This window comes from Eretmochelys imbricata, chromosome 1 (assembly GCF_965152235.1).
Source record: "Eretmochelys imbricata isolate rEreImb1 chromosome 1, rEreImb1.hap1, whole genome shotgun sequence".
In the NCBI taxonomy this organism is placed as follows: Eukaryota; Metazoa; Chordata; order Testudines; family Cheloniidae; genus Eretmochelys; species Eretmochelys imbricata.
The window spans coordinates 225,518,962-225,546,793 of NC_135572.1; the positions used below are offsets into that span (position 1 = coordinate 225,518,962).

The 27,832-nt window shown below is 47.0% G+C and overlaps 1 protein-coding gene across 1 annotated transcript; it reads right to left on the minus strand.

The window, feature by feature from the left end:
* Positions 1-9,111: 9,111 nt before the first annotated feature.
* On the minus strand, positions 9,112-22,637 carry LOC144269167 (solute carrier family 2, facilitated glucose transporter member 3-like). The gene is made up of 10 exons (XM_077824670.1): positions 22,448-22,637; positions 18,888-18,983; positions 16,693-16,853; positions 16,114-16,354; positions 15,685-15,847; positions 14,413-14,600; positions 13,662-13,766; positions 13,025-13,126; positions 12,503-12,706; positions 9,112-11,964 (listed from the first exon to the last, which is right to left on the minus strand). The coding sequence occupies exons 1-10, from the start codon at positions 22,460-22,462 to the stop codon at positions 11,737-11,739; spliced, it is 1,503 nt and encodes a 500-aa protein (XP_077680796.1). The 5' UTR covers positions 22,463-22,637; the 3' UTR covers positions 9,112-11,736.
* Positions 22,638-27,832: the final 5,195 nt, after the last annotated feature.

The window sequence follows — 27,832 nt, forward strand, 5'->3', positions numbered from 1 at the left end:
AAGTAGGGTTGCCAATCCTGCAGGATTGTCCTGGGGTCTCCAGGAACGAAAGATTAATCTTTAATTAAAGATTATGTCATGTGATGAGACCTCCAGGAATACGTCCAACCAAAATTGGCAATCCTAATCTAAAGTCATGCAGTGTGGAGCAAAATGGGGTTCTCCACACACTAGGGATCCCCACAACCCCATCTGCTGATGGCATGACCCCATTTAGGGTTGCCACGCTCAGTTTGGGAACCACTGATCTAACCCATAAACACCCATGCTCTCAATGATACATGTACCATGAACTTAGCAGGCACCAATGATGTGTTAAAGATGAACTCGGGAAATGGATCACTCAGAACCAGGGTAAATTTCAGTGGAGAACCAAGAAAGATTCCATTTGCTCATCAGGCCTTGACCTTGCATTATAGATCAGCTATAGAAAGAGGTAAAAGTGAGACAGGACATAATGGAGGACTATAAATAATGAATGGTAGAGAGAAGGTTATATGAGTGTTCCACTATACCCTTTCTCCTTAATGCAAGAAGAAGAGGGCACTAAAAGACAGCAGATTTCAAATGGATACAAGCAAATACTTTTGGATATTCATTATAATTAATCTGTGTTGCTTGCCTTACCGGGATATTATTGAAGAAAATACTTTTAAAAATGCATAAAATGTGTTGGTGTAAATGAGTGAAAATTACGAGTGGTGTCAACCCACATGCTTCAGGGCACGGACTGCTCACCAGCAGTGGGAAAGGAAGACACTTCGCACCCCCTGCCCAACTCCAATACTCTGATGTAGTGATGCAAAATTGTTACAGGGTTTTATTCCTTCTAATGAAGTACCCAACATTAGACCCATTGGTCTAGTCACTCTGGCAGGCAGGACTGTTGGAATAGATGGATGAGTAATATGGTTTGATATGGAAAGAAGGTGGATAACAGATCAGACAGGCTAACTGGTGTGTTTCCGAGTGATAGGATGTAGAATACAGGACTAGAAGGAGGTGAGATACTAGACTAGATGAACCAGAGGATCTGAGATGGTAAGGGAGAATGTAGAATACTAGACGGGATAGGTGCAGTGTGGATCTGATATAGCAGGAGGCAGGATTTCAGACTAGCTAGTCTATTGGTCTGTTCCCATCTGGCAGGAGGTGGGATATCAAAATGAACAGACCATTGTTTTGTATCTATAGGGTGAGCAAGTCCTATGTTCTGATTGCCCCCTGTGCACTGGCTGGCATGTCTGCCAGGACAGACTGACTGCCTATCAGCCAAACAGCCAGAAAACAGAATTAAAGCCCTGCGTGAAGCCCACTTACAGAGAATATTGTGAAGAGGATGTTAATGGCCCCAATTCCCATGGTAGTGTGTGTGGGATGGGCAACACCAGCTAGCCGGAATATTTTTGTGGAATAGTTGATTACCTGGGAGAAAAAGACACAAAGTAACATGATGAGAAAATGCTCCTCCCCTTTTAAATCAGCTGTAGGGTCTGCCCCTCAAAGCTCATCCCGAATGCCAGCTAAACCACTCCTAGAGATTCCCCTGTATTTACATTCAGTCCCACACACTCACACTGTACAGAACCCTTAATCATTGTTCTCTCTCTTTGCCCCAGGAAGTTCTGCTCCTTCTGTGGCCACCTACAGCATTGAACCCTGACAGCTGGGTGCTGGCAGTAAGAATGAGAGCAATCAGGATGGGCTGCTTGTAGCTGGGGACAATGAATAGTCTCAGCATGGTGACATCCTCTGTTCCCTTAAGGTTGGCTGCTTCTTCCTTCATCTCCTCAATCTCTTCCAAGATGTCCTGGATACCTCTGAGCCTCTGGAGTTCTGTAAGGCACCAGAGAACAGGAAGAACAACTAGACGGTATCCCTGGAATCCTCCCTGGTTCTGAGTGTGACACAGTTCCACAACTGATCTGCAGTGTCAAATGAGTTAATGAGACCTCTGAACCTTTCATGGATATCCTTTGAAACTCCCCTGGTTCCAAATGACCCATAAGAACACAACCATGGCCATTCAGGAACACACCGTTGTTCTGTCTAGTCCCACAAACTGTCTTTGACTGTGGCCCATGCCAGATGCTTCAGAAGAAGACAAAGCCCTCCCTCATTGTGCAATATTGTCCTCTGAGAAGGCATTTATTCCTGACTCTCCAGCAAGCTGGAAATCAGTTATGCCCTGATGTATGGGAATAAGTAACAGCTTGAAGAATAGGCTGTAAGGAACAACTGCATTACATCCCATCTCTCTGATGCCTGTGGATCTAGGTTTCACAGTCCTGCAGTTTTGGAGTTTCAGTGGGCATTTTGTGCCTTACCTCTGGAAGCCAGTTCATCTTCGTGGCAATTGATGAGAAAATAACGGGGGCTCTCAGGGCAAAAAGTGAGGGTGAGGTACTGGAGGATGGCTGGTAGGGCAGACAAGGACAGCATGACTGGCCAACATCGGCTAGTGCCCAACGCATTCTCCAGACTCACGATCTGAAACCAAGAGACAGAGAGAAACTTTCCAGAGAACATTATCTCATGCCCAGTAGGGGGAGGCAGTAGCCCTCTCTGTCCCACCAACATTACCCTGTGTCATAAATCCTGAGACTGAGGGACCCAAACCCAGCAACTTTCTGGACCAAGAGGTGAGAGCCATGCTGCTAGGTGTGCCAGGCCTTTGTACCAGCAGTGCTGTGTTTCAGATGCATAGGTCTGCAAAGGCATTCAGTGTGTCCTATAGAGGGATATATCCAGTGGTGAGCTGGAGCCAGTTCGCACCGGTTCGCGTGAACCGGTTGTTAAATTTAGAAGTCGGTTTAGAACCGATTGTTAAAGCGGTGGGCAAACTGCAGCCCGAGGGACCGTCCTGTCCGTCCCGGCTGGGGAGGCTCCCCTGTGAATTTTTACTCACCCGGCAGCACTCCGAGCCTTCGGCGGCACTTTGGCGGCAGGTCCTTCAGTGCTGCCGAAGACCCGGAGCGACTGAAGGACATGCTGCCGAAGTGCCGCCGAAGGCTCGGAGTGACTGAAGGAACCAGTTCTTCAGCTTCTGGCAGCTCATCGCTGGATATATCCTTCCTCATGCTCCCTCCCAGCTCCCCACCTCATGTTCTGATGGGCTCAGGCCTATGAGTCATAAGCCCTCACATTGCTGGAGCTAACAGAAATGCCATTATTTCTCTTTTAGGTCAGCTAGTCAGGGGCCTGGGCTCTGTTGCAGAAGGATCTGAGTTTTGCTGTGAAATTCTAGGTGGAAATTATAATTGTAATCCTTGCCCAGGGCCAGCTCTTTACCTGCCCAATGAAGATGCCCACTGTCTGAGACAGCTGGTTCCTGGTGGAGAAGGCCCCATGGAGCCTGGTTGGGGATATCTCCTGGATATAAAGGGGAATCAGGGTCATGTTGAGTCCACAGAAGAGTCCAGTGAGGAAGCACCTCACAATCAGTGCCTTCAGGGAGCCTGCAATCTTGGAGATGCTTATGAACGCCACGGCCATGAGAGAGAGGGAGTTAGCAGTCAGGATGGAATTGCATCTGAGAGAGCAAAGAGATAGCAGGGTGGGTTATGGAGGAAGGGAATACATTAAAGTCTGGCACAAAGACACTGGCTCTGACCCTGAACATGCCCAGCCTTCTCCCTGACCCAGGCCCTGAAAATATACAGCTCCTCTCTGACATGGCCCCTGTAAATACTTGCGGGGCCAGCTCTAAGTTTTTTGCTGCCCCAAGCTCCTAGAGCACAACTGCCCAAGCCAAAAGAAAAGAAAAGAAAAGAAAAGAAAAGAAAAGAAAAGAAAAGGATGGCCGGAACACTGCCCCTGGAAATGTGCCGCCCCGAGCACGTGCTTGCTTTGCTGGTGCCTAGAGCCGGTCCTGGATACTTGGTACCATTCTGGTACTTGCTCTGGGAATACCCTGTTCCCCTCTAGTATTGACTCTGCACTTTCTCTGCCCTTGCGTGGTGATTAAACACAGTCCCACTGCATGTACCTTCCATAATGATCAGCCACTATGCCCACAGTGAGTGCTGAGACAGTGGCCCCCCAAAGCCAATGTGCTGACGGTGAAGGACCAAAGCATGGTGAGTGCATGGAGAGACACTGGATCCTTGAACCGTTCCTTCCAGGTCTGGTTGAAGAACTCCTCTATCACCTGTGTAGGAGAGAAACATTTCATGCCAACTTCTTCTCAGCAGTCGTCCCTTCACCTACATTATGCCCAATCTGCATTCCGCTTTGCTGGTGACACCACTCACTTCCTCATTGATCAGTTTAGCGATAACATCTCAGGCAGGACTCGATCTGCCACCTGCCATTGTCATCACTGCACGCAGCTCACAACCCCCTCTGTTCAGCCTTCCTTCCATTCCTGTCAGTCCCCATTTCCTCCAACCTCCAGCCTCCTCCCCTTCATCTCAGGACAACCCCATATTTCTTACCAATCTTTTCCCTCTCTCTTCATCCTCCTTCTTCCTGTTCCCTCCACCTTTATCCCTCCTTCCTTTCAGCCCCTTTTCCCCTCCAACTCCATCCTCCTCTCTCAGTCACCTTCCTTTCTCCTCAGACTTTATCAATGTCTTCAATTTTCCATCAGCCTTAATTCTCTTCTCCTCATCCTTCATCCCATCCCTCCTTCACTCAATCTTCATCACTCCTCCTCAGCTTTCCCCAGCCCCCTCTCAGCGATCATCTCGTCATACCTTCTTACTCCTCACCATCTCCACAGTCTTCAGCCTCCTCCATTTCCTTCCATCTTCCTTCAATTCCCTTCAGCCTTCACCCCCTCATTCCCCAGCTTCCTCCACATCAGCCCCCTTTTTACTCCCCCTCAGCTTTCAGTGACTGAAAAGTGTTGACACCAAGGAGGCAGAGAAATTGTTCAGGGTGGGTGAAGCAAAGGAAGCAAACAGGATGAAACTGAGCCAAGTGTGAAGATTTCAGACTGGATCATCAGGAAACATTTCCTGACAGTGAGGCGTTTGTGAGACTAGAGTCTCCCCAAGGGAAGAGATGGAAGCCCCATTGCTTGGGATAGTTAAAAACAAGGACTGGACAAAGCCCTGGAGAACAACTGTAGGGAACCACCTTGTCCTGGTTGGTGGGGGTGGGCTGGACTGTTCTAGATAACACTGTTAAGATAAATTAATACTGTGCTTTTTAAAGCTGCTGGCCTAAGTTCACCGTCAGTGTAGAAAATATCATGTAATGAAGAGGAAGGATTGTCCAAGAATTAGGACACTAAGCTGGGATTTTAAAGACCTATGTTCATGTCCCTGGTTTTCCTCTGTGACCTTGGTCAAGTCCCTTCGTCTCCCTTTGCCTCAGGCCACCATTTGTAAAATGGAGATAATAGCACTGCCCTGCCTCACAGGGGGGTGGTGAGGATAAAGACATTAAAGACTGTGAGGCACTCAGATAAATATGGTAATGGGGGCCAGAGAAGTACTACAGAGAGAATGTCCTGTTAAATGAGAAGTTCTGTGAAGGCGCTCTGCTCAGAGCAGACCTACGTCCTTTCCTGCAATGGTGAACATTAAATAACTGTTTTATTATAATGCAAGAAATTGAGTGAACTCTCTCCTGCTTTTCAGAGTGTGCTAGCACCCATCTTTCACAAGGTGGGCCTGAGATGAGGCCTAATGTATGGTTTTCCTATCGTTTAGTTGCAGGAGTCAGTCCCTCTATGCTCCTCAGCACTGCGCATCCCATTCTCCAAGCTCCACGCCACATTTCCTTCTCCTGGTCATTTACCATCTGTGGGGCATTGATGTTTCCTGTGTGGTAACCAATTTGCAACGATCCCAGCACTGAGGCCATCACTGAATGCACCAGGGTCCGTGTGACTGTTTGCTAAACAAGAAAATAGTTGTACAACGTGGTAAGTAAACAGGAACTCAGCATTTCAGTCATGTGTCTACCAGACACTAGGGGGAAAGTATGGGTTTTTAAATATACCACTTAACACATCTCAGTGTCCTGTAGTGTAGATAGTGAACACACAGGGTCAGTCATGACCAGCTTTTAAAGGTGTTAAGCTCTGTCTACACTAGATACTAACATGTTTATAACAAGTACTTAATTCAAATGTGTTTTTAAAACACAATTTCTTTTTCTAGTCTAGACAATGCCAGACATCCCCCATCTCTAAGCTCTGCTACCTCAAAGCCTCACCCTCTGCAGGGTGCTTCCGCCCTTCTCATAACACCTGCCTCTGAGGGCAGGGACAGATTAAAGCATAGGCATTACAGGCCTGTGTCTAGCGTCCCAGCTCTTCGAGTCAGAATTTCAGCTGTTTTGTTTCTAGCCCTGTTGGTTGTGAACCAAAACCTTGAAAATGTGACCTAAGTGTTATCAATGCAGTGACGCCTGCCTGATTCAGGAGAGCCTGAACCGATACTCAGAGAGGTTTGAGCTGCTCCAGGCATCTCAATTGGGTGTTAAGTCTGAAACCAGCTATGGGTGGAGGCCCTACTCACTCATTCTACCCCAGTAGAGGATGCTATAATGGGGAGCCCTCTCTGCTGCCTCCCCATCACAGCTCTGCTGGGGTATTGTCAACAACCATCCCCACACAGTACCTTCTCTTTGTGTGGGTGGGATTGAGCCCTCTCCCCTCCCAGGATGGACTGCAGAAGCCCACCTGAAAACAGGGAGTGGTGGCAGTCCAGAACATGGCTCTCATTTGGGTAGCTCCTGCCACTAATACCCCAAGCAGCATGGGGCCTTGAGGGCCTCACTGAAGGGTATGCCTACTATGGCCTAGAATTGCCTTAATCTAGCCCTGCCTGGGACTCTGCCCCCTCACACCTCTACTCCCCCCAAAAATGCTGTTAATTTCCTGTGATATCCCCAGTCTCCAGAAGATGGAAAGGAGGGCATTTAGCCCCTGTACAATCCAGTTTCACATTCAGTCTCACTGAACTACTTTTCTTGTCTGATGTAAGGATCCCTATACCACACAGTAAATCTGCATCGTATCTACCTTGTTCCAACCCATACAATGATGCCGGCACCCTAGGTCCTGGCCGATGTGTGAGGCAATGGGGTTGTGTGTGACCCTGTCAATCCCTGGCGGGGAATTTCTCTCTGGATATTTTCCCCTTAAAAGGATTCTTCGGTGGTCAGCTCACTCAGCCACCCCCTGGGGCCTCCTGGGAGAGAAAGCAGGTCCCGGTTTTCTGGGCAACATGGGATTTATTTGTGTGTGGTATCATCACTGCCCATCAGCCAGCAGGTGGGATTGGCCTCAAGGCTGGCCCTATGTTCTCATGACTCTGCCATCACCTGCCCTATGACATCACAAAAGGCTCTGATCGTCTCAAGGTTCCACAACACAGGAGACTGGGGAGGATGTTCATCCTTCCTTCCTCTCTCCCAGGTAACACCATGTAATGCTTCCCTGGTTTTGTTCATCCCAAAGACTGTGCACTCTACCAGCACTGACCTGCAACCAGCTCTGGTGGAAGGCAGCAAGCAGCCAGAGCTCACCATGCTGCACAACAGGGAATGAAGGATAGTCTAGCTCTAAAAGGCATCCCCACTGCTAATCCCTGCTCTTACAACATATTATGAGAGACACTTAATATTCAAGGGTATGAGCTCAGTTTTTAAGGTTGCATCTGAGACACTTGCACGCAGCATGGAACGCGAACGATCCATCTCAGAAGAGGGCCAAGACAACTCTGCTGGGATTTCAACTGGGCTTTCTGCCCAGTGAATGCTCCTTAGCTGATTCTTGGACCCCTAAACCATCTCCTCGCTAAGTACATGCCCACAGCCGCAAAAACAAACATCAGCTGGAAAACCACAGCACTCCAAAACATAAGTTTTTAGAAGGCCCAGTCTGGAGAGAAATTGGTGTTACCTTTGGCCTGTTGAGGTAGGAAAGGATTTACCTGGTTCTCAGCTGCTCCAGGTGGTTCTTGTTGTGCAGTCTATTTGCTGCAGGTGTGAGGGTGTTGCATCATCTCACATCTGCTCTTCACATTCAGCAGAGGGACTGGTGGGGCAAGCGTGGCATTCTACACCAACTCACGTATGTCAGAAATGCCATAGCTGCCCCAGGAATAAGGATAAATAGTGACTTCTCCATTCAATGGGGTTTCCTCCTTGCCACCCTAAAGCCCATCCCTTGCTCCCTCTGAACACCTTACGAGTGAGTGAGACTCAGGGCATGTCGACACCACAGCCCTAAGCCGACCTACGTTAGGCCATCACTGCAGTGATGCATGTCCACACTACCCTCCTTCTTTCAGTGGTGTGTGTCCTCACCAGGAGTGCTTCCACTGACTGAAGAGTGGTGGGGGGCTGCCAGCCAGTGCTCTTAGCTCCACGCAGCTCCCCACCAGGAGCCCAGCTGCCCCCTGTGCTTCTTACCTCTCCGCTCCCAGCTGAGAGCAGAGGCCAGCCACCCAGGCTTCTCAGCTCCCTAAGCTTGGAGCCTCTGGGCAGCAGCCCGACTTGGAGTGTGGGGACCCAGGGGGCAGCTGGGTTCTAGCTACCCGGCTTTCATGGAGCCATGAAATTGACAAGACAGCCAACAGCTGATGTAAGGGACGTAGTGTCTACACAGACCCTGGGTCACCCTAACTACACTGAAATAAGTGCTATGCCTCTCGTGGAGGTGGAGTTATGATGTCGGTGTAGTAGGGCACTTACATCGGTGGGACAAGGCTGTAGTGTGTACACTGACATAATTAAGTCAACTTAAGCTGCCTTCCATTGACCTAACCAGTGGAAACTAGGCCTCAGAGGGGAAGACTCTCTAGAAGATACCTGCAGAGGGACAGGACAGACCAGCGCAGGGAAACCCCCTTTTTAATATCTTCCTACAGACAAATGTAGAGAGGTGAATTTCTAGAGGACATACACACAGGGCTGAGAGAAGCATTACCATTGGCCAGTCAGCATCACAGTGAAGTAGAAAGCCCAGCACTGGAATAGCAGGGGGGCTGCAGGGAAGGACTGAGGGGCATTGGCTGAAGACCAGGACTGGGATAGCAGGGGGGCTGCAGGGCAGAATCGAGGGGCATTGGCAGAGCTGGGTCTGTTCCAAGGACTGGTGCTATTACTGGTTTGGAATGAGGGGAGGTAACAAACCCAGAAGCAGATATGTAATATTTACATCCACAGTTTTTATTTTAGAAACATGTAACACAATCACAAATTAATAATAAGTATATAAAACCCATCGGCAATACTCATACTGCAGACATAGAGAAAGAGAGAGAGAAAGAGACAGACTAAGATAGAGTGAGAGTCCAAGGCATCATACAAACACCCTGATGTGCTGTTTGCAATGCTCTAGTGCCCAGCTGGAGGGGAATTTCCTTTCCTTACATACAGACATACAACCGGAAAGCTGTACCTTCCACAAATATTAAGGGATCAGAGTTATAAGGAGAATCAAAGGAATGAAATCTGTATAATTTAGACAAATGATGAAAGAGGGGAGTATAACCGTCTACAAACTCTGAAAGATGTAAATAGCAAGGAGGAAGAGGGAGTCCGAGGAAGGTGGGTGTGGGTGGAAGACCGAGGAGTAAGTTGATGAAATTGAGCGAGGAGGGAAATGTTCTTGTTAAATCACAGGAAATATTTCCCAGCAGCAAAATTTACCGGACTTTACAATTATTGTCCACAAGGGAAGGGGTGGAGGCTCCATCACTTGAGTCATTTAAAACTCAGACTAGAGCAAACCCTGGAGAATACACGGTAAGGAACCCCGGGCATGGTTCTTGGGGGCAATAACCAAGATGTGCCCTCAGATGATTTGGGGAGTATTGTTGTATTTTTGTTTTCTTTAGCCAGCTATGTGATGATGAGGTCAGGCATACTAACTTCCCTGCTGCGTGTTGTATGAAGTCCAGCCATGTAATTCTAGCTTTGTTGTAAATGGACCCAGGGTCTTAATTCAGATCCAGAGTTTGTTTCAATCCAAAAATGCAGAGGTGCTCAGTGCTGGAGTTTGAGTTTGGACTTCCTACACAAATGTTGATGGAGTGTCAATGGGCCTAACCACACTGGACTTTCCTTCTTTCTCCCTACTGAGTATTCCAGTCAGTGAAACAGAGCTCTCAACCCTCTGATTCAAATGTACTATATGCACTAAGCCTTGCCCTGCTAAGCTAAAGGAACTTTTCAGTCCTCTGGCAACTAAGAGACAAGAGGAGGGACCATTATTAACTGAATGTGTCTGACATATCCCATCTAGCAGAGGGCAGTAGTGTACACACACAGAGACACACACACAGACACACAATACATTACAGTATTCCCTGGAGCCTCCAGAATGGACAGCCCAGCCCCTGTAGCAAAAATTTACCCTATAGCCATGGACTAAACATCTTTCTGTCTGGCTATCAGGTTTCAGGAGCTTTGGTCTCTATTCCTTCATTTCTACCTTTACAGAGTCCTTTGTGTCTTGGATAACTAGTCCTGTATCCAGAAGGTTCATGCTACGTGCCTTTGTCTAAAGTTTAACTATAGGAACAATTGATAAGAATATACAGTTTTGGAATTTTTTTTTTATACACACATCTCTTTAAATTACAATCTGTCTCTTTCAGACTTCCTTTACTGTTAGAAAAGAGGAACAGAGAAGCCAAATTTCAAGAAAAGAGGGTTGGATGAGTCAGCGTCTGGCCTGAAATAATCACCCAGCCTCCACAAGAACTAATAGTGACTGAAAATAGTGTCAAATAACAATGCCCTTTTGCTGTAATACTGCAATTTTCAAGTAATCCACGTGACCATTATTTAACATAGCCACCAAAAAGTCCTGAAGAATATAAGAACGTTGGTGGACACAAGAATGTTCACAAATACTGTCACATGCTTATTCTCTCTAGTACTCAATTTTTTAAAATTTGTGTCTGGAGGACAGAAATGTCCTTTAATGGAGCCATGCATAATCAGCTCCATTTCATGTACAACCAGAGTGTAATTTTTCTCTTTAGTACCATATTTCTGCTTTACAGTTTTATTGCACCTCAAACCTACAGTATCATCTCTTAAAAATAACTATTTATCATAAACATCTTCTGCTTCATTATCTGTACATATTTTTACATATAAAAAAAATAAATATTTACAACTAAACTGACACACAAATAAATAAACCAATGTAAAACTGAGCTTTCAGACTAGCTGTACAAAAAAGAAAAGGGAAAAAGAACCCTCTCTGGTAACTTGGTCCGCTTCTCCTGAGGCACCCACCAGACAGCAAATATGACATAATGGCTTTTTGCATTTGGGTAATTACATTAAATTCCAGCATAATACTGCATACTCACGGTGGAGCAGAATTAAAAGTGGGAAGAGACGGCACTGTGGAGTTGTTTGGTTGCTTTAGCTCACTATACAAAAATAATAGTAAGTTTAAAAAACATAAGAGGTTGCTATGCACAAAAATACCTTAATACCTAGGAGCAGTTAAAGGTGAGAGCAAAAATATTGCCCATATGTTCTCCTCCTCAAGTGCATAACAGGTGGAGATGAGGTTATTTTTGCTCCTGATGCCCTCCCGTGTTGAAAGCAGATGAGACCTTCCCACTTCAGACCATCTTAACCCTGGCAGGGCTTGGCGGAAATGTGGAAGGGAGCGGTGCGAGGGGAAGAATAAAATAGCAGCAATTTTTAAATTGTCCTAGATTTTCTCCTGACGTATATCTCTGCCCAATCCTTGAAAGACTCTCTGCTTATTTCTTTAACAATGAAAAAGGGTCAAGAAGGGGTGCGTTAAATATTTGAGGTAACATCATTAGCAGACTCTATGCCCTTCAGTTCCACCATGGGGCTTTTCTCCACTGCTGCAACGGTGCCACTTCCTTCCACTTGTCCTTCAAAGCCCCTGGAAATGTCTTCAAAAGTCCTGCCCCTGGTCTCAGGGACTTTGAAGAAGGTGAAGACAAAGAAGATGACCAGGAAAACAATGAAGATGATGAAGACATAGGGACCACACAATTTCTACAGGGGGGAAAGAAGGGAAAGGTTATAATTTGAAAAGTGCATAGGCCTAAAATCAAGGTACAGTCATTATCTCCTAAACTCATCCAATGCATCCAATGAAAAGAGCTGTAGCTCACGAAAGCTTCTGCTCAAATAAATTGGTTAGTCTCTAAGGTGCCACAAGTACTCCTTTTCTTTTTGCGAATACAGACTAACACGGCTGTTACTCTGAAACCTCCTAAACTCAGAATCACAACACCCTCCCCAAAATATGGACTTATTTACTTTTAACATAGTATTTTTAAAGGAACACCCCAGGCCATTTAAGGGATTTTTAAAGCTTGATTCTGAACTTTGAATGCTATCATGACTTACAAATATTGTGGCTCTCAAAGGGGGCTATGTTGATTGGCTATGTTGACTAAGTGTCCAGCTATTTGTGGATTATAAACATTAAGTGAAAGCAAAGGAATGGGGATGTTGTTTAAACTACAACACTCTCTTAACAGTAGCTAACAATCAGATCAACACAGTGCTTTCCAAATTGTGTCCTTACCTCTGCATAGGGGAAGAGCATTCCCACCAAGAAATTGGAGGTCCAGTTGGAGCAACCAGCCACTGCCACAGCTGCAGGACGGGGACCTTGACTGAAGAGTTCAGCCACAATGAACCAGGGAATAGGTCCGGGGCCAATTTCAAAAAAGGCCACAAACCCAAAGATGGCAACAATGCTGATATAGCTAATCCAGCTCAAGACATCCTGCAAGGGAGGGAAACATGAATAGCTGTAATTTGACAAGCAAACATGGGATAACGGAACACGTGCTCCAACATCTCTATGTCCTTAATCATGGTATATAGTTCCTGCTGTATGGGAATGTATATTCCCCCTAATCCCAGCTGTACCCCCACTATAGATTCTCCTTTCTTTATACTCAAGAGTCCCCTGTTTCCATACTCATCCCAATCCCTCCAAAGATGCCCTTTCCTTTACCTTTGGGTCCTTTACCTCAGTTTACCTCTGTGTCCCTAATGACATCTCAACTCTACAAGAATAGGCAGTTTGCTGTCAACTCACCTTAAGTGTCAAAGCTATGGTCATGAGAACGGCACAGAGAGCCATGCCACCCAAGCCGACCAAATGAAGGGTCCTGCGCCCTGCACGCTCCACCAGGAACAGCTGCAAAAGTGGCAGGAGAGAAAAACATTAGATTAGAAAGCAACAGCCAAAGGGGCTGGCTCCACATCCTGACAAGCTCTGCACCCCCATCCCCAAGGGGTTTATCTGCCTTTTACCTCCACCTCTCCAGTGCTCATGTGGTCAGTGGCAGCTTAAATGGATGGGGATATAGGATGCTATGTCTCTCCCTACCCCTTCACCCAGCGTTTTTCTATCTCTTTCCCCACTCTTTCCTCCCCCTCTTCTTCCTCTGACTTTTACCCTTGTCCACATCTCTTCTACACCATTCTATCTCACCCTTCTCTCCCTCTTTCTTTCTTCTAGTATGCTCACATTCCCTCCTTCTGCCATGCTCTCCTCTCCTGCTCTTTCACACTTCCCTTTGTGCCTCCCCTCTCCCTTCTGCAAATCTCAGCCACAGTTTGGCTGAAGAGAAAAAAACTGGCTCCAGGATAACTATTTTCCCCAAAATCTCCCTCCATGCAGATCCACACCAGCCATCATCTCACCAACCGCTCTCCGCAGCGCTACTTACCGATACGACAGTGAAGACCGTGTTAACCACACCAGCACCAATGGTTGCATAGACAGGCTGCTTGACACCAGCTTTTTCGAAAATCCCCGTGGAGTAATAGAACACCTGGGAGTAGAAGAAGCAATTGGATATGGTTACAAGTTCCTGCACCTGAAGGGATGCCCCTTATTTTCATGCCTGTCTCTCCATGTGTCCAATAAGAGCTCAGTCAAAAAAGTATATACTTCAATCCATGATCATGCAAGGACCATTCATTGTCATACACAGGTATAACAATTTTCCATGAAAAAAAAAAACCCACTATAGGGAAGTGCCGCTTTAAAATAATCTTTGTTCCCTCTTGTTCATATAGTTATCCATGAAATGGAGGTGGTCATCCTAGTTCCTAGCTACACATCTCCTTTGATGTGCTGAGCAGCCCCTTTCTAGAGCTGGGCTATAAAACACAATCGGATCCTGATGAGTTCCTGAGGTCACGGAAGGTTTTATGGATCTCCCTTGACTCCAGGTGACCTGCTTCCAGGGGTGAGCTATACCTGATGAGCTCATAATGCAGCTGAATATTTCAGGGAGCTGTTTTTGGCAGGGAGTATCACAAAAATTGACCTCAACTGAAGACAGGAAGTGAAGCCCAGGAGCCCAGATTCTCTTGCTATTGTAACTGGCTGACTCTCACTGAAGTCAATGGGAGACACTCATACACAGCAGCAAGAGAACTGAGCCCAAGAAGTGAAACAGGAAGCTGACTTACAGCATTGATGCCCGAGAGCTGCTGGGAGAGCTGGAGTACGATGGCAATGATGATGGCCTGGCGGTAATTCGGCGAGCGGAAGAGCTCCGGCACTGTTGCTTTCCTCTCCTGGGACATCTTGGTGCTCTCCTCTTTCATCTCTTGGATGTCTTGGGCCACATCCTGTGTACCACGGAGCTTCTGGAGAACTACAGGGAGGAACCACACATAGAATACATGAGATGTCATCAATTTACATGCCCCAGCCAACAAGAGGCTTGAGTTCCACTCTCAACCCTAGTCTCCAACTCTCCAAGGGGGGATCAAATGCTGTGGACCCCCTAGAAGTTAATATTCTGCCTGGCTATGTGGGACAGATTAAGGCTCTATTCCTGGTCCTGGCCTTCTATTCAACCTGGAGCTAAATGTGTTAGGAGCACAGTAGATGTTAGGCCTAGTGATCTGTGCCTCTGAGCCAGAAACCTACATTTGATTCCTGCTCCTGTTCACACACTCACCTTGGGGCTACTTAGGAGCACAGCAGAGGCTGAGTCCAGTGATACCATGAGGAAGACCTCTTTTCCTAGTCTCAATCACTTTATTTTCCAAAGATTGGGAGGGGCCAAACCTGTTGTCCTAGGCCCTATCATTCTACACTAGGCCATGTAAATTCTGGACTTCTTACTCTCACCAAGAATGTGCTGGGAGCACCCTGATGGGCAAGCCTGATAGGCAAGCCTGATGCCTCATAGGGACCAGGTAAGAAGGTAGGACAAGAAGTAATGGGCTTATTCTGCAGCAAGGGAGATACAGGTTAAATATTAGGAAAATCTTCCTAACTAAAAGGGTAGTTAAGCCCTGGAATATGCTTCCGGGGAGGTTGTAGAATCCCCATCACTGAAGATTTTTAAGAACAGGTTGGGCTAACACCTGTCAGGGATGGTCTAGGTATATTTGGTCCTGCCGCAGCTCAGAGGGGTGGACTTGACAACGTCTCTAGGTTCCTTCCTCTCTTACATTTCTATGATTCTATGATTTTGCATTGCCATGCAGCAGACCCCAGATCAGTTACAGTTCTCTCACACATCCTGGAGCTCGTGCAGGCTGGGGGTACTGCGGAGGCAGGTCTGGTGACCTCTGGGAATCAGCTGTCTACACTATCGTGCAGGAGATCCAGGTTCTCATATCACTCCTCATCATCCATTCCCCTAAGTTCAGTTCAGGCTAGGAGGACTGTGGTGACTGGGCTGACCAGTAGCTGTCCTGTGGTGCCATTTAGAAGTGTTCACGCACCTGCTTGCGCTTTGTCTTCCTCCATCTTGTTGATCAGCAGGAAACGGGGACTCTCAGGGCAGAAGGGCAGAGCAGCACACTGCAGGATGGCTGGGATAATAGTGAACCCCAAAAGCAGTGGCCAGAGACTCTCACTCCCCATGATCTCCTTCAAGCCGAAAATCTAATCCAGCGAACAAGAAGAGAAAGAAATATTACGAGATATTCCCCTGTGTTGAAAATTAAGTCTTTACCCTTTCTCCTCCTCAAGAATTACACAGTAGTGTGGTCAGTTAGCTATTCAACCCACCCATTCCTCCCCATGGTGACTATAGAATGGTCCATGAGGTCTCATTCCCCTCTAATGATACCCGTGAAGCAGCCTGTTAGCCCCATAAAACCTTCAGTGCCCTCCCCAACAGCCATTGAGAAAGTCAGGATCAGGCTTACCTGTGCCACCAAGATGCCCACAACGATGCCCAGCTGGTTGAGGGTGCCAAAGGCACCACGCAGGGCGGTGGGTGAGATCTCGCTAATGTACATGGGAACAAAGCCAGTGCTGAGGCCACAAAAGAGGCCAATGATAAAGCGGCCAAGGATCAGCATTTCTATTGCTTTTGCCGTCTTGGAAAAGCCCATCAGGGTGCCACCCACGAAGGCCAGGATGTTCACCAGTAGCATGGAGTTCCGCCTGCCAAGGAGAGAGACATTAGCATAGGCCAGGGGTTATTGGTGTGCAATGACAGGGAGAAAATTGCAGAAGTTATATGCCCAGCCAGATCCCCCTTCCCCGGGCCACGCTTCCCCACTCAGCCTTCCCTTTGTGCCTCACTCCCTTTGTCTGCTTCTTTTCTTCTCTCTCTCCCACTGTCTTGCCCTTCCAGGAATCGGTCCCTTCTCCCCAACCTACCCTCCTTCTCTGGTCCATTGGTCCAATTTTTTGGAGAAAAATAATTTCTCCTAATCCTTCCAATATCCCATAATTCAGAGACAAATTCCATGGTGGCTTAGACCCCCTTCCTAACGTACCTTCCAAATCGGTTGACAAAAAGTCCAACAGAGAAGGAGCCGATCATCCCTCCGACGGAGAAGATGGCGACGGAGAGGGACCACAGCGAGGTCAGAAGCTCGGAGGAGGTTGGGGTCCCTCTCCGCAACTCTAATGTTTGATTGAAGAATGCTTGAATAATCTGCATGGGAGAAAACACACCCCAGAAACGGGAGGAGAGAGGGGTTACAATAAAATATAATGTACTGTGGGAGAGGCGGAGCTCTGTATGAGATCAGGGGGTTCTTTTGTCACAAAGTCAGGGTGGTGGGGAGAGATCTCAGACATTTGGAAGTAGAGAAGCTAAAGTGGGTCAGGACAGCTGAAGAGGAACCCAAAGTTTCAGAAGGAGAGACGCTCAGAGAAGAGCAGTAGGACATGATTAAGAGGATGGAGAGACTGATTTACTTAGTATGATGAGATTGGGCAAGAGATGATTAAGGAGATAAGGCTAACTCTCTGTAAGTAGCGGAAGGATGTAGACAGCAAGGAGGGTGTCTTTGGTGACAGTAGGTCTGAGTGAGGAGAAATAGCAGCAATGGGACTAAAATGAGCAAAGGGACATGTTCTCTCACAAATGAGAACATTTCTGGTATCAGGATACATTCCCCAGCGGCGAGGGGTATGTGAGACTGTGAAATAGCTTCCCCAAGAGACTGAATAAAATCCTGAAGCACTCCAGGGAACTATCCTGCATTGTCTTCTAGGATGGATGAGATGATAGGCAAAAGAACTTTTCCTATTGCTAAGTTTTCGGATAGATATCCTGTCTGATTACAAAGTGTTGCAGGGCCCGAGTTTCACATTATGTGCCCCCAGCAGGTGGCAGCAAGGCGCTAGTTTGACTGCACACCCCCATCTCTGGTTATGACATCTGTATTCCGGGAGACAGGGTGGATGTGGCAGACGTGACTCACTTTTTTGCATGAGGTTTAGCTCATCTGGTTTACAAGAAAAAAAAAAACGCCTACATTTTTCATTTCTTTTTTTTTTTCTTGGTGGTGTAATTTGCAAATTACTTGGTTGGAATTTCCCCAGACAGTCACATCCCCCACCAAGCCCCCACTTTGAGCTTAATATGAAACTAGATTAGATAGATAGATAGATAGATAGATAGATAGATAGATAGATAGATAGATAGATAGATAGATAGATAGATAGGAGAAAGCCTGAGAGAGGAAGCCCAAAATCAACAGGGAAACCATAATCCCATGCAGCCCTCTCTCAGCTCTTTGCTGTCCCCTCCAACCCCTGAAAGGGCTGTTCTGTGACTCAGAACAGCCCCCACTCCTGTCAGTGTGCTTCATCCCAATCTATAAGGGAGGGTGAGAAGGTTTCTGTGGTTCGAACGATAACAGACTGGCAGCAGGGACACATCGTTTTGGTGAGGATATTCCCCAAAGTAAATTATTTTAAAGGGGTGGAATCTGGATAGAAAACTAGATTGGCAGGAGGGTTATAGAGTCTCCCCAAACTCTCCATATGCCCAGTCCCTCCCCTTTCCTGGTTCTAATGTCTCCTCTATGCCAATGTTCAGGTTTGGTTTTCCCCTCCTTTCCCCTTTACTGCACAATGGAGGCAGAAACTCCACTCCAACCTCCCTCTGCATCCCCAAAATGAAGGAAGCAACTTCATTCCCATATTCCTGTGTATTTTGGAAGATAGGGATACCCCTCTTTCGTGCTTTCGCTCTACCTACATCCAAAACATGCAGGGACAAGGCTTCCAACTGCCCCAAACAAGATGGCGTCCCTTCATAATTCTCCCTCTGGATGTCCAGATGAGACAGAGATGCCATCCACACTCCCACTGTACCTCATAAATGGGAGGACCCCATCACTCCCTACCTGCCTGAAATGGCAAACTGACCCCTCTCCTTTTATCCCTCCTGTACATGAAGTGGGACAATGACCCTCTTTACTCAATCTCTCCTCACCAAAACGTAAAGGTGACCCTCTTCCTCCTCTTCCCCTGCACTAAAAGGGATGGTCCTCTCTCTTCCTTTGCCCTTCAAATAGGAGAGACAAACCATTCACCCACTAGCTCCTCAATGACCTTCCCTCTCTCCCTGCCTCTAAGATGATCCTCAGCACCATCTTTTGAGGCAGAATGAGCTCTATGGAAGAGATGAGACCACCCGGCTATGTCAAAACCCAGAGGGCTCTTTCTCTCTCACCTTCTCAGGTGCATTGATGACACCCGTGTTGTACCCAAACTGGAGCGATCCGATGGCCGCAGTGGAAACGGCACAGAGAAGGGGACAAGTAATTTTCTGAAGAGAGAGAGGGAAAAATCAGTCATTTAATTAATTTTTTCACTTTTTCCACACAAATTGTTTTTCTGTTTAACACAACAATCTCAGCTAAGAGCTCCTCAGAAGCCAGGTCTAGTGCTCCCTATGGGTCGCTTGGGAGAGTAGGGTTCCATCCCCAGTCTCAATCTTTCATTATCCTGGGCCAACATGGGCCGGGAATATTGAATATAATGCTAATCATGGGAGCACATGTATACTCAGCCCTGTCATGTGACAGGGCACCCATGTGTGTTACATCCTGATTGCATGGGGTCAGAAATAAAATAAAATTGGTTAGGAACCTGCCAATGTAACAGCAAACTATCCACACAAAGGTCATATGGCACAGACATTTCAAGAACCAGTCCTACTGAAGGAACAGAAAACACCTCAACAAATCCAAGCAGGACACTCGTGCTGCATGTTTTGAGGATACCCAGAATGCCACTGAGAATGGTCCTGTGCTGGCCGATGGAACACATGCTCACCCAGTCAGTGACAACGGAAAACAGGTGCAGCAAGCGTGAAGTGGTGGAGCCACATCAGCAGCTCAACAAGCCATTGCAGGAGGAACTGTTCTGAGAACAAGAAGTTCAGAGACCCACTGAGGTTCACTGACAGTTATTGACAGATATTGAATTAGAGGCAGGATGGTTATCTCACCTGTCAGAGGTTCCAGTTATACACCCTGCTCCCCAGTTACACACCCTCTATTTGCATCTCTTAATTGGCTGTACTAGCTAGTGGCTGTTATTTTTTGGTTTATATGCTTCATTTAGAAGTAGATTCTGACCCCTGGCATGTTTTGTAAACATCTCCCATGCAATGTGACTGGGGCCACTAAATAAATATAAGTCTCAGTACTCCTAGGATTAATACCTTTATTACAGTGGAAGCCAGATCTAGTGCCCTGAGGGATTAGCTCTTTGCACTGCCATGCAGGAGACCTGGATTTCTTTCCCCATACTGGGATTTTACTCCCTGAACCAAAGGCTGATGGTGTTAAGACTCTTAGAAGGCAGTACTCCCAACTCTTGTGATTTTTTTTTGCAAGGCTCTCAATATTTCATGTATTTCTTAAAGCCCCAGCTCCTGGAGTCAAGTGATTATATCAGACTCTCAGTTTTCATTAAAGTAAAAAGTATGTTTCTAGCCCTGGCTGCCAACCAAAGCTGGAAAATATGATCCATGTGAATTCTAAGGCTCAGAAACCAAAAACCAAATAAAAAGTGTGCAACATTTTTCATAGTTTTAAAATCTCACAATTTTGGGATGCTGACTGATAATTTTTGAATGCTTTGAGTTGGCAACACTTCAGAAGTTCCATCCTTAATACCCTATCCTGGTTTCTCATTCACTAGGGACTGGGAACTCTTCCAAAGGTGTTAGCAATGTGTATTCCCAGCCCTAGTTTTCACTCTCTAAGGCCAGTGAGGACTGGGAATAATGTGGAGACCAGTGTAGTACTTCCATTCCCAATTTCCGATACTCTCGCCTGGGGCCAGCAGAGACTGGGAGTGCTACAAGGTCAGACCTGATTCCCTCTGCGCTGTCATGTAGAAGACTCAGATTTAGCTTTGCTCTCTCATTCCCTTGGGGTCAATGAGCTCTGAAAAGGCCTAGATTAGTGCCACCTAGAAGCTTGTTGGATGCAGAGGCTAGCACCCAAATATCTCACAGATATTGATGGATTTATCCTCACAACACTGCTATGAAGTAGGAATTATTATTCCCTCCATGTTGAAGATGAGGAACTGAGGTACAGAGAGAATAAGTGCCCCGGGTCACAGTGCATCTGGGAACAAAACTCAGATCTTCCGTTTTTCAGTTCAGTGCCTTAAGCAAAAGAGCATCCTGCATTGCCATGGCTTACTCAATGTCCAGGCCAAGTCTCCAGCTCCACAGGACCCATCTGGGCACGATATAACATAGGCATACTTTGCTTACATAGTATACACACACATACTATAGATGGTATAGTTCATATATATTCCACACCACGTTTCATGCCTCCTGCCTTTTCTAATCTATTTCTTTGTATTACACAGCCAGTCTCACACTCAAGTATACATGACATGGTCTCACCCCTTCCAACCCTGCAGTGAAAGGACTATGATCTAATGTATATTCTCTCCAGCCAGCAGCATATCCATGGAGCTCAGAAATACCAGGGTGGGATCTACACAAACCACAGTGACAGAGTTGAGGCTTAGACGCTGGCGGGGAATTCAAAACACCACCCATACCCCTCCCTCTCACAATGGGTGACAATGGTATCTGACTGCATGTATATTATCGGGGGAGACATTTCCCACCACTTTTCTCTCTTTTCATTGGCTGGAAACCCAGAATAGTAGCACTCATTGACCTCAACTGGGGCAGCTTCTTTACTCTCCTCTAAATGACCTTGACTGGGATGCTTGTTCAGAGTTCCCTCCCTCATGCCCTCACACTTTCCTCTTGTCCCAGAAAAAGGGAAAGAAAGGCTTGGTTTTATAAACTGATGGCTACTTGAATACCCCTACGAGAGCAGTAACCCCCAGGTATCCTTCAATGAGCACCAGCATCAGTCAGTTATTTGATGCCACTCTCCCTCCCTCACTGTCTCTTCCCCAGCTACCATTGCCTGCTTTTTATCCTTGATGCTCTCAAACACACACAATTAATTAGTTCACAGATTAATGCACACAACACACATGGACGCCCATCAACAATGCTGCCCACAAAGGCTCTCTAGCTCAGTGTCATGAGAGGGAGTGAACCTGCCATGTTCTCTCGGTTGAAATCGGAAGGTTACTCATTATTTCTTTAAAAATAGCCTTCAAAAACCTTTAAGAGAAATTGTCCTTTTCTCATCACAACCACATTGTCATCTTGGTCAACCTAAAGACAAATGGCTCTCATTCGGCCAGCACAATAGATCTCATGCCAAATAAAACATGACAAGGAAAGCAATATTTTGAAAAACTACAACCACAAAAATGTACCCAAACAAATGCCATGACTTGCAACAACCCTACATAAACATCTTCCCCTCCCCCCACCGTGCATCCCCTATGGCTGCCACTTTCTCAGAGTCATCCTTAAATAATCATAGTAAAGGCTCGCCCTCATGCACATTCAGTGTTTGATTATAGACCTTTCATCTGCTCAAAAGGCACACAAATAAAATAGTAAAAGAGATAGTAATAATCATCAAACACCATGATGTTATCTGTAAAGACACCTCCTGCGAAGGGATGCCCAACAATTCAAAACATCTTCAACAAGCCAGGCCGAGGGTTTCACAAGTCAGACAAATTGGGTAGCGCTAACCCAGAATGTATAAATGCTGGATGAACAGACGCAACCATGTTCAAACCAAGGCACGCACTGAACAACAAAACCACTCATAAGCAGGCTAAAAATATAAAGGCAAGGAGAAAAAGATCTGCTGTAGTTACCTTTTTGCTCTCCATGGTCCTTGGTAAATGTCAAGGAATGTCAAGACACTGCACACCCACTGCCCCCTTCTTAATGAAGTCGTTGATGATCTCTCAAATGTCGTGTATTTGCTTCCCACGTAATTGAATATCTGGAACCGTCTCTGTAATTTTTTGCTCTGTGCAATTTGCAATATCTCTCTGCTGAGGAGCTGCCTTAGAGCAATCTATTTATGGTTTCTGCTAGGAGGTGCGGATATTAGGGAGGGACTGAGCCAGACAAGACCCCGCCCAGCTCCCGTAATAAGCCAAAAAAAAAACAAACTTGTGACCCTGCCTAATTTTGTGACTTCAATGTTTCATCACTGGAAATTTAGATAAGGCATTTTCCTTCTCTCCTTAAAAGGCATTTGTGTGTGGGAGTCTGAGCAGAGCCCTCTTTATGTTTCACAGATACTACAAACCCTGAAAACATCACTCAGGAGGGCAGCTAATGGGATTTCCCATCTGTTCCAGTTGTGATTGCTCATATTATTTAACTCCAGACAGCATTTTGGAAAGGACCTGATTATGGAGATGAGTATTTAGCAGGCTATTGTTGCCATGCAATTATATAGCAATAAAATAATAATGATTTGTGTTAAAGTCTCCAGATATAATTAATTTGTACTGTGTTCAGAGATGGCAGATAGATAGATAGGTAGATAGATAGATAAAATGAATATAAGAGAGAGATGCTCAGTAACTGTGGCCCTATGGCCCCTCCCCCATCGAGACATGTGGAAGGGAAACACAGACCCCAAAAGCTACATGGGATTTGGAGAGTGGTCTTTTTGACACAACACCCCATTCTCCATCTGAAGCCAGAGACCCTGTGGGCAGAGGTTGAGGCCTGATTCTGCTCTATAAACTGGGGATCTGCAATAGGAATGCCATTGCCCTAGTGCTCATGGCTCTGCTGCTGCTCCATAGCAGTGAGCGAGTGCCTTGGGGAGCATCTCATGGCAGCCGGGCTTTGCAGGCAGAGGCCAGCTCCAGGGGGTGTCACCAGCTGGTGTTGGGCTCCTTGGGGGGACAGGCAAGAGTGTGTCAGGAGCGCAGCTCGGAGCTGTGCCACCCACCCTGCCAGCCAGCACCCTGGCTCCCCCAGCATGGAGAGTCAGGTGCCTGAGTGGCCCGGGTGGCTCCCACCAGCTTCCAATCCACTGGCTTCTGGCAGGAGGTGACAGCTTTCAAACTGTGGGGTGTGTCCTAAAACCTCTGTGCTTAATGTACGGTTGCCAAGCATCCAGTTTTTGACCAGAACACCCAGTCAAAAAGGGACCCTGGCAGCTCCAGTCAGCACTGCTGATAGGATCATTTAAAGTCTGGTCGGTGGCACAGCAGAGTTCAGGCAGACTTCTTGCCTGCCCTGGCTCTGCATGGCTCCCAGAAGCGGCTGGCATATCCCTGTGACCCCTAGGTGCAGGAACGGTCAGGGAAGCTCTGTGCACTGCCCCCCGCCTCTGGCATCAGCTCTGCAGCTCCCATTGGCCGGGAACCATGGCCAATGGGAGCTGCAGGGGCAACACCTGTGGGCACGGACAGCGCACACTGCACAGAGCCACCTGGCCATGCCTCTGCCTAGGGGGCGGACATGGCAGCCGCTTCTGGGAGCAGCGCAGAGCCAGGGCAGGCAGGAAGCCTGCCTTAGCCCGGCTGCACCACTGACCGGGAGTTGCCTCAGGTAAGAGCCGCCTCACCAGAGCCCAAACCCTCTGCCCCCAGTCGGAACCCCCTCCCGCACCCTAACTCCCTCCCAGACCCCGCATCTACACCCAACCCCTTGCCCCATCCCTGAGCCCCCTCCCACATCCGAAGCCCCTTGACCCCAGGCCCACCCCAGAGACCACATCCCCAGCCGGAGCCCTCACCTTCTCCTGCACTCCAACCTCCTGCCCCAGCCCAGTGAAAGTGGGTGAGGGTGGGGAAGAGTGAGCAACTGAGGGAGGAGGGCTGGAGTCAGTGGGGGCAGGGCCTCAGAGAAGAGGCAGAACAGGGGAGGGGCCTCGGGGAAGGGGTGGGGCAAAGGTGTTTGGTTTTGTGCAATTAGAAAGTTAGTAACCCTAGCATAATGGAAGACAGAAATCTGGGGGAGGGGGCGTGTGCCCCCAAACATTGCCTCTGGGGGAGCAAATGTGCTTGCTCACCCGGGGCACTAAAATGGCTAGTTACAATTCTGGCCCTTCCAGCCATGCAGAGAGGCTTTCCCTCCATGCTCCTTGCAACCCCTCCATAAACCAAGCTATAACAAAATAGCTGCCATGCTCTCATTGGAAAGAGATGGAGACATAGGTTTTCAATCTCAGCCAGAATAAAATATGTTCAACATCTTTATTAATGATCTAGACAATGGGATAGATTGAACCCTCAGCAAGTTCATAGATGACACTAAGATGGGTGGAGAGGTAGATATGCTGGAGGGTAGGGATAGGGTCCAGAGTTATCTAGACAAATTACAGGTTTCAGAGTAACAGCCGTGTTAGTCTGTATTCGCAAAAAGAAAAGGAGTACTTGTGGCACCTTAGAGACTAACTAATTTATTTGAGCATAAGCTTTCATGAGCTACAGCTCACTTCATTGGATGCATACTGTGGAAAGTGTAGAAGACATTATATACACACAAAGCATGAAAAAATACCTCCCTCCCCCCCACTCTCCTGCTGGTAATAGCTTATCTAAAGTGATCACTCTCCTTACAATGTGTATGATAATCAAGTTGGGCCATTTCCAGCACAAATCCAGGTTTTCTCTGCCCCCCGCCCAAACCCACTCTCCTGTTGGTAATAGCTTATCTAAAGTGACCACTCTCCTTACAATGTGTATAATAATCAAGGTGGGCCATTTCCAGCACAAATCCAGGGTTTAACAAGAAAGTCGGGGCGGGTGGGGGGGAGCCTGCTCACTTCTACATAGAGTGCTTCCGCAACATGCACGGGCTGAAATTGTGGAAAAGTAGCATCACTTGCCCCATAACCTGAGCCGTGCAGAACACAATGCCACCCACAGCCTCAGAAACAACTCTGACATCATAATCAAAAAGGCTGACAAAGGAGGTGCTGCTGTCATCATGAATAGGTCGGAATATGAACAAGAGGCTGCTCGGCAGCTCTCCAACACCACTTTCTACAAGCCATTACCCTCCGATCCCACTGAGAGTTACCAAAAGAAACTACAGCATTTGCTCAAGAAACTCCCTGAAAAAGCACAAGATCAAATCCGCACAGACACACCCCTGGAACCCCGACCTGGGATATTCTATCTACTACCCAAGATCCATAAACCTGGAAATCCTGGACACCCCATCATCTCAGGCATTGGCACCCTGACAGCAAGATTGTCTGGCTATGTAGACTCCCTCCTCAGGCCCTATACTACCAGCACTCCCAGCTATCTTCGAGACACCACTGACTTCCTGAGGAAACTACAATCCATTGGTGATCTTCCTGAAAACACCATCCTGGCCACTACGGATGTAGAAGCCCTCTACACCAACATTCCACACAAAGATGGACTACAAGCCGTCAAGAACACTATCCCCGATAATATCACGGCTAACCTGGTGGCTGAACTTTGTGACTTTGTCCTCACCCATAACTATTTCGAATTTGGGGACAATGTATACCTTCAAATCAGCGGCACTCCTATGGGTACCCGCATGGCCCCACAGTATACCAACATTTTTATGGCTGACTTAGAACAACGCTTCCTCAGCTCTCGTCCCCTAACGCCCCTACTCTACTTGCGCTATATTGATGACATCTTCATCGTCTGGACCCATGGAAAAGAAGCCCTTGAGGAATTCCACCATGATTTCAACAATTTCCATCCCACCATCAACCTCAGCCTGGTCCAGTCCACACAAGAGATCCACTTCCTGGACACTACAGTGCTAATAAACGATGGTCACATAAACACCACCCTATACCGGAAACCTACTGACCACTATTCCTACCTACATGCCTCCAGCTTTCACCCTGACCACACCACACGATCCATTGTCTACCGCCAAGCTCTACGATACAACCGCATTTGCTCCAACCCCTCAGACAGAGACAAACACCTACAAGATCTCTATCAAGCATTCTTACAACTACAGTACCCACCCGCGGAAATGAAGAAACAGATTGATAGAGCCAGAAGAGTTCCCAGAAGTCACCTACTACAGGACAGGCCGTCACCTTCAGCTCCCAACTAAAATCCCCTACAATGCATTATTAAGGATCTACAACCTATCCTGAAGGATGACCCAACACTCTCACAGATCTTGGGAGACAGGCCAGTCCTTGCCTACAGACAGCCCCCCAAACTGAAGCAAATACTCACCAGCAACCACACACCACACAACAGAACCATGAACCCAGGAACCTATCCTTGCAACAAAACCCGTTGCCAACTGTGCCCACATATCTATTCAGGGGACACCATCACAGGGCCTAATAACATCAGCCACACTATCAGAGGCTCGTTCACCTGCACATCTACCAATGTGATATATGCCATCATGTGCCAGCAATGCCCCTCTGCCATGTACATTGGTCAAACTGGACAGTCTCTACGTAAAAGAATAAATGGACACAAATCAGATGTCAAGAATTATAGCGTTCATAAACCAGTCGGAGAACACTTCAATCTCTCTGGTCACGCGATTACAGACATGAAAGTTGAGATATTACAACAAAAAATCTTCAAATCCAGACTCCAGCGAGAGACTGCTCAATTGGAATTCATTTGCAAATTGGATACAATTAACTTAGGCTTGAATAGAGACTGGGAGTGGCTAAGTCATTATGCAAGGTAACCTATTTCCCCTTGTTTTTTCCTACCTCCCCCTTGCCCCCCTCAGACATTCTTGTTAAACCCTGGATTTGTGCTGGAAATGGCCCACCTTGATTATCATACACATTGTAAGGAGAGTGATCTCTTTAGATAAGCTATTACCAGCAGGAGAGTGGGGTGGGGGGAGGTATTTTTTCATGCTTTGTGTGTATAAAAAGATCTTCTACACTTTCCACAGTATGCATCCAATGAAGTGAGCTGTAGCTCACGAAAGCTTATGTTCAAATAAATTGGTTAGTCTCTAAGGTGCCACAAGTACTCCTTTTCTTTAGACAAATTAGAGGATTGGGCCAAAAGAAATCTGATGAGGTTCAACTAGGACAAGTGCAGAGTCCTGCACTTAGGATGGAAGAATCCCATGAACCGCTACAGGCTGGGGACTGACTGGCTAAGCAGCAGTTCTGCAGAAAAGGACCTGGGAATTACAGTGGAGAAGAAGCTGGATATGAGTCAGCAGTGTGCCCTTGTTGCCAAGAAGGCTAACGGCATATTGAGCTGCATTAGTAGGAGCATTGCCAGTAGATTGAG

What these genes read in the sequence shown, in the direction of transcription:
- LOC144269167 (XM_077824670.1), bottom strand. An exon ending in TTTGTCAACCGATTTGGAAG is followed by an intron (nt 16,355 to 16,692) that starts GTACGTTAGGAA and finishes TCTCCTTGGCAG; the next exon opens with GCGGAACTCCATGCTACTGG. An exon ending in CGGTCTTCACTGTCGTATCG is followed by an intron (nt 13,127 to 13,661) that starts GTAAGTAGCGCT and finishes CCACTTTTGCAG; the next exon opens with CTGTTCCTGGTGGAGCGTGC.